This window comes from Chrysochloris asiatica, unplaced genomic scaffold, assembly GCF_000296735.1.
Source record: "Chrysochloris asiatica unplaced genomic scaffold, ChrAsi1.0 scaffold00069, whole genome shotgun sequence".
NCBI lineage: Eukaryota > Metazoa > Chordata > Mammalia > Afrosoricida > Chrysochloridae > Chrysochloris > Chrysochloris asiatica.
Window position 1 is genome coordinate 14,301,955 of NW_006408587.1, and position 6,516 is coordinate 14,308,470.

At 44.8% G+C, this 6,516-nt stretch overlaps 1 protein-coding gene across 1 annotated transcript; it reads left to right on the forward strand.

Annotated features, from left to right (window-relative positions):
• The first annotated feature begins 287 nt into the window (after positions 1-287).
• TMEM246 (transmembrane protein 246) lies at positions 288-1,499 on the forward strand. The gene has a single exon (XM_006864709.1). The coding sequence runs from the start codon at positions 288-290 to the stop codon at positions 1,497-1,499; it is 1,212 nt and encodes a 403-aa protein (XP_006864771.1).
• The last annotated feature ends 5,017 nt before the right edge of the window (positions 1,500-6,516 follow it).

Sequence of the window (6,516 nt, forward strand, 5' to 3'; positions counted from 1 at the left end):
GCACCATGATGTCATTACTTTTGCAAATAACAAACACATCCCAAGGTACCTTAACCAGTGCAACCAAGGAGCAGTTTACTGCAGAAAAACTTTAAAGTGGCCAATATCTACACAGCCTAAAATTCAGGTTTCTCATTTGATATTTAATGAGCTTAGTCCTGAAGTTTATTTTGAGGCTTTCTTCACCATTCTCAACTTCCTTCCTGTTTAGGTTTTACTTGTGCTGATTTTACCTGATTTCCATGATGGTTTGCTCTTGGGACCAGACATGACCCGAAGTTGACCTCATGAACACATTCACCTCTCCAGCTGCCATGCTCCTCCGGAGGCTGAGGCGACTCTCCTGGGGCAGCACAGCTGTCCAGCTCTTCATCCTGACAGTGCTAACATTTGGCCTGCTGGCCCCACTAGCCTGTCACCGGCTTCTGCACTCGTACTTTTATTTGCGTCATTGGCATCTGAACCAAATGAGCCAAGATTTCCTGCAGCAAAGCTTGAAAGAGGGGGAGGCTGCCCTCCACTACTTTGAGGAGCTGCCTTCCGCCAACGGCTCGGTGCCCATTGTCTGGCAGGCCACCCCCCGCCCCTGGCTGGTGATCACCATTATCACTGTGGACAGGCAACCTGGCTTCCACTATGTCTTGCAAGTTGTATCCCAGTTCCACCGACTTCTTCAACAGTGTGGCCCCCAGTGTGAGGGGCACCAGCTCTTCCTGTGCAATGTGGAGCGGAGCGTGAGCCACATTGATGCCAAGCTGTTATCCAAGTACGTCCCTGTGGCCAACCGCTATGAGGGCACTGAGGACGATTATGGTGATGACCCTTCCACCAACTCCTTTGAGAAAGAGAAGCAGGACTATGCCTATTGCCTAGAGTCATCCCTACAGACCTACAACCCAGACTACGTCCTGATGGTGGAAGACGACGCAGTTCCAGAAGAGCAGATCTTCCCTGTGTTGGAGCACCTTCTGCGGGCTCGCTTCTCTGAGCCGCACCTCCGAGATGCCCTCTATCTAAAGCTCTATCATCCTGAGAGGCTCCAGCACTACATCAACCCAGAGCCCATGCGGATCCTGGAGTGGATTGGGGTGGGCATGTTGCTAGGGCCCTTACTAACCTGGATATACATGAGGTTTGCCAGCCGTCCAGGGTTTAGCTGGCCTGTCATGCTCTTCTTCTCCCTTTATAGCATGGGTCTTGTGGAACTTGTTGGGCGGCATTATTTACTGGAACTACGGCGGCTAAGCCCTTCCCTGTACAATGTGGTTCCTGCTTCGCAGTGTTGCACCCCAGCCATGCTCTTCCCTGCCCCTGCAGCCCGGCGGACCCTCACCTACCTGTCACAGGTGTACTGCCACCAGGGCTTCGGCAAGGACATGGCATTGTACTCACTGTTGAGGGCCAAGGGGGAAAAGGCCTACGTGGTGGAGCCCAACCTTGTGAAGCACATTGGGTTATTCTCCAGCCTCCGGTACAACTTTCATCCCCGCCTGCTCTAGCGGGCCAAAAAAATGCCTTTCTAAAATTGGCCACTTCCTGGAGATTCAAAATGAGTTCTTTATTTTGACCTGGTTGCTTGCAGATATGTGATTGTTCAATGTTGCTAGGGACTGGGACATCTGAACAGCATATAAGGACTTCAGTTTGCCACAAGTCCAGACCTCTGTCCGGCCACACAGCCACACTGCCTCATGCAGTCTGACCCACCCAAAGAGGATGCATTGAAATACCAGTATGTTCTCCAGTTGTCTTCAGCTCTGCTTTATGGAAGAACTTATAACTGCCAAAAATCTTGTGCATAGTGATATGACTGTTTTAAATTCTTAAGGCTAGAGTTTGGCAAGATCATTTTGAATTGATTTGTTTTTGTGTGTGAGAATGGATATATGTTTAGAATATATATATATGTACACATATATATAAAGGCAGCCCCTATTGATAGAGTCCATTCTTTCTTTGGCCTAGTGTAGTAAAAACTGTGATAAAAGGTGGACACTGCCCAGCATCTTGGGAATACACAAAGCTGCTGCCTTTAACCTGGTACACGTTTACAGTATACTGATGACTGATACTGTTAATGAGAAATTTTAGGCACAGGAAGATCTGGGAGTGCCTTCTGAATGATCAAAGTCAGATTGTGACTCTGCTCCATAGTGGTTTAATGTTGAATAGCTCTGTCATATTCTGATTCTTTGAAATTAGACATTTTAGAAGGATAAGAATGGATGAGCCCTTTACTAACAGCATATTCGTAGTGGTTACGAATCGGGATGCGAACCTTAAGGTCAGCGGTTCGAAACTACCAGCCGCTCCGCGGGAGAAAGATGAGGCTTTCTACTCCCGTAAGGATTTACACCCTCGGAAACACTGTACAGGGTCGCTATGGGTCAGAACCGACTCGAAGGCACTTAACAACAACAATAACTTTGCTGACTAACAGTTCACCCTCTTTTGTTCTAGGTAGCATGAGACTAGATGGTGAAGTCAGAAGACCTGACCTGCCATGTTCTAGTGGTGTGACCTTGGGAGAGTCACATAACCACTTTGGGTCTCAGTATCTTTACTTGTAATATAGAAACAGTAAGGCCTACCTTTTAGAGTTGCCTTGAGGATTAAATTCCTGAATGTCTATAAAACATCCAGCAAGTGCTTGGCCCTTAGAGGACACCCACTTGGCAAATGGTAGTTCTTTTCTCTCTCGTTATAAGCATATTAAACGTAAGTGTATTTTAAATAAAGATATCAGTGATATTGTTTAAAGTGTGAGATTGGGCCTAGGGTTGGCACCAATATAGCTGCTGTTTGAAACCAAGCACTGCTAGAATAAAGGCTGACTTTTCATCGAGACTTCTTAAGGATAGTAGCTCAGCTTTTACCTGGTCCCACTTTGAAACCAAACCACAAATAAGAATTATTCAATCAGACTAAAAATGGTCAGAGACTTCTTTTGAGCTCATTCCAGGATTGCTGGTATTGTTGTTATGTGCTGTTGAGTCGGTCCCAACTCTTAGTGACCCGGTATAAGGTTTCCAAAGAACGATTGGTGGGTTTTAACCACTGACCTTGTGTTTAGCAGTCTAGTGCTTATCCGGTAGTGCTACATAAGGACTCCAAGACTAGTAACTGCAAATTCCTTTCTCAAAAGTTAGAAATGATTGGAAACTAGAAATAAATATCCTTTGGCAATATTTATCCAGCTAGTGGCCAGCAAGCCCCTATGAGGCTGAATGATCATACTGCAGAGTTCAAGCAGTTGTCCAGTTCATTTCAATGGTACATCTTCCCGTTGTTTTTACATTTTTCATAGCAAGCTTTCATCTTGGGATCCACTGAAGAACACTGCACAAGTTTGCATAAAGGTGTTTCACCCACATTTTCAAATGAAAAAATTGAGGCCCAGAGAAGTTAAATGACTTCTCCAGCTTTGATCATTTAAACAGCAGCAGACCCAAGACTGGATCATAGCTCTTTTGACATCACCCCCACCCCGCCAGTCTCTGCTCTTTTTAAATTAACCACATTAGTTTTATAAATATTTATGTGATCAGAACCGCCTTTATAAAATCTGATTGTAACCTGGACTAAAAGTGTGTTTGCAAAAATGTATGGTGCTATCAGATAATCACTGGACTGCTAGTCACAAGGTCAGCAATTCAAACCCACCTGTTGCTCCTTGGAAACTCTATACTGTTACTGTGATAACAAGCAAAGATGGTAGAAACCCATTGTCATGTTGGGCCTAGGAAGCGAGCAGGTGTAAGTATGTGCTGTGTTGTTACTGTGAACTGTTATGTACTGCTAGCGATATCCACACTGATCGGAGCTACTGGACCACTTGCTATGAAGTTCAGCTCATCCCTCCACTCATTTGTTCCTCCTCTCCCAGGCACTAGTTCACCCCCAAGTTTTAGATCATTAGAGCTTGTTGCATTTATGATTGATTAGATCTCCTCCTACAAGTTTTTGTCCAACGACAGTAGAGCTATGTCTTAAGTTAGCCAGACCCAAGATAGAAAAGACTTGCTGGTTTAGATTACCATTCTTTCAATTCAGATGTTTATGCATGCAGACATCCCCTCCTCCACTCTGAGTGGCCAAGCCTGTCTTTTTCTGGTCCTATTTCTCTACTAGACACTAAGACATCTTTCCCCACTTACCATAACTAGGATCTACTGTCCTTTGCCATTTTCTGCAGATGCAGGCTCAGTTCTGCCATTTAATCCCTGTTCATTCCTAGATTTTCCTTCTTTTTGTTCCTCATTCTGGGATTCTCATTTTTGTGAGTTGTCCTGGGTCATCTGACAGCTTCACAACAGACTGAAGCTTCTTGCTTAACCCTAAGCAAGATCCCCTTTTTGTACCAAGGGGCCTAGCATACGGGGGAGGGGGAGGGCTGAGTGTCTCAGTCCAGGTCATTTCTCTGAGTTTACAACCAGGCGGAAGACACTCCCTACTGTGACTGAGTGTATTTGCATAAACCTATCTGTTAAAATAAAAGCACCTGTTCCACTGAGATTTTCTGAGAAGACTTTTGTCATTCTCTTGTTTCTGTAGCTGAATCTTTTATGTGCAAACAACATCAACCCACACACGGTGTAGAGTTCCAGGGTAGTCATTCAGAAGTCCAGATGGCTGACTATATGAGCAACTAAGGACTCAGGTCTTACCGGGTGACAGCCCACTGTAACCAACTGCAGTGGGGGCAGGGTTTTGGTCTTAAAACATGCTGAGGGCATGAGTTTTGTAGAGGACAGAATTTGTTTACATATAAACAAAGTTGCAAAAATTAAACATAAAATCTAAAAAATCATGTTTCAGAAGAACGATTCCTAAAAAGAATTTCCTGTTCCTCCATCCAGTCTCTGGGAATGTTTACTTCTGTGTCCTTGGTTTATGCTAAGTCATATAGTATCTTGACAAAAGTCCCTCCACCCATCAGCCCACTTCTCAGCTAACCATCCCACCCCTTACCAGTATGACCTTGAAAAGAGTTCCTGGTGCAGTAGTCGTCCTTCACTCATGTTTAGCTTCCCATTGACGACAACACCTAAAGCCCCCTTCCTGTCTCCTGGTCTGAGCGCCTTAAAATAGCCTGTGGGGCACCATGTGTGGTCATGTCTAAGAGCTTCCCATTGGCAACACCTACAGCCTAAAAGAAAAGCCAGCCTTCCCCTGAGAGTGTCACACAAAGGTATCCAGGGCCCAGATCTTCCCCACATCCCCCCCACACAAAAAACAAAACAACAACGAAAAGGCACCTGTGGTGATGTTAGGACGTTCCTCTTACCATTTCCTCTAACTGGACTCCTGAAAAGGACGTCTGTTTACATGGACCAAATTGTAGACTCAAACCAACCCTCACTCTTCTGTTTCCCTCCCTGCTCCCATTTCTCCCACCATTCCTTTAATGAAAAGCACTTCCACTGTCCCTTGATGCTCATCCATTCATTCACTGCTTACCATGTGCCAGGCACTATTCTAAGTGAGTAAGACAAAGTCTCCTGGCATTGTGAATGAAGCTTATATTTTGGGGGTGGAGGAGAAGGTATATAGAAAAAAATATTGAATACAGGCAGTTCAGGTGATAGATGATAATGTGATAGATGAGCTGGGGAGTGAGAAGAAGAATGAGACCTGAGTTATAAAAAGGATTCGGCTCGGAAAAGCATTCCAGACAGAGGGAATGACAAGTGCAAAGGCCTTGCTGGAAGAATGACGATCACAAATCTAAGGACCTGAAAGCAAATCAGTGTGGTCCAAGCTTGGAGAATAAGGATGGGGTTAGTAAGGCATGAGGTCAGTCACCTGGGAGGTGGGGTGGTGGTTGTGTGCCTTGGAATCAATTCTAACTCTCAGTGACTCTGCATAAGGTTTCCCAGGCTGTACATCTTTACAGAAGCAGAAAGCATCACCTTTCTCCTGCAGAATGGCTGGTAGTTTTGAACTGCGGACCTTGAGGTTAGCAACCCAGCTTGTAACCACTGTGAAATTAGAGCTCTTTGGGAGGAAGGTCGAGATTTGAATTTTATTCTAAATGCCTATCAGGGTAACAAGTTTTCTTTTGTTTCCTTTCTTTGCCTTCTTAGACTAGTCCTGTAGAGATTTTTTGACAGTGGGGTACAAGCAAAAGGTTTCCCACACACCTGAGTTTGAGACACACAGAACAGGTAATGGATGTAAAGACCTTTTGCTGGATGATTAGACTTCTCTGTTATCCTCCACCTTCAAAACATATTTGTTGTTCAGAATACCTTCTGAGTTTGAGCTGCTCAAGGCAGACTTTGTTTTCCTACTAAAACTACTGTTTGGCTTTAAGACGACTTTGGGGGATTATTTGGCTCCAGGAAGAGTCCCTGAGAATTTGAAATTCTGTTTGTCTATTCTTATGTACTTTGCCAAAAGAACCAATAGATCTGTTTTGGAAGAGGTGCAGCCAGAGTGCTCCTTGGAGGCCAGGATGGCTAAGCTTCGTCTCTCCTACTTTGGACATGTAGTCCGGAGGAAACAATCCTTGGA

What these genes read in the sequence shown, in the direction of transcription:
- TMEM246 (XM_006864709.1), top strand. Translation starts at nt 288, where the DNA reads ATGAACACATTCACCTCTCCAGCTGCCATGCTCCTCCGGAGGCTGAGG.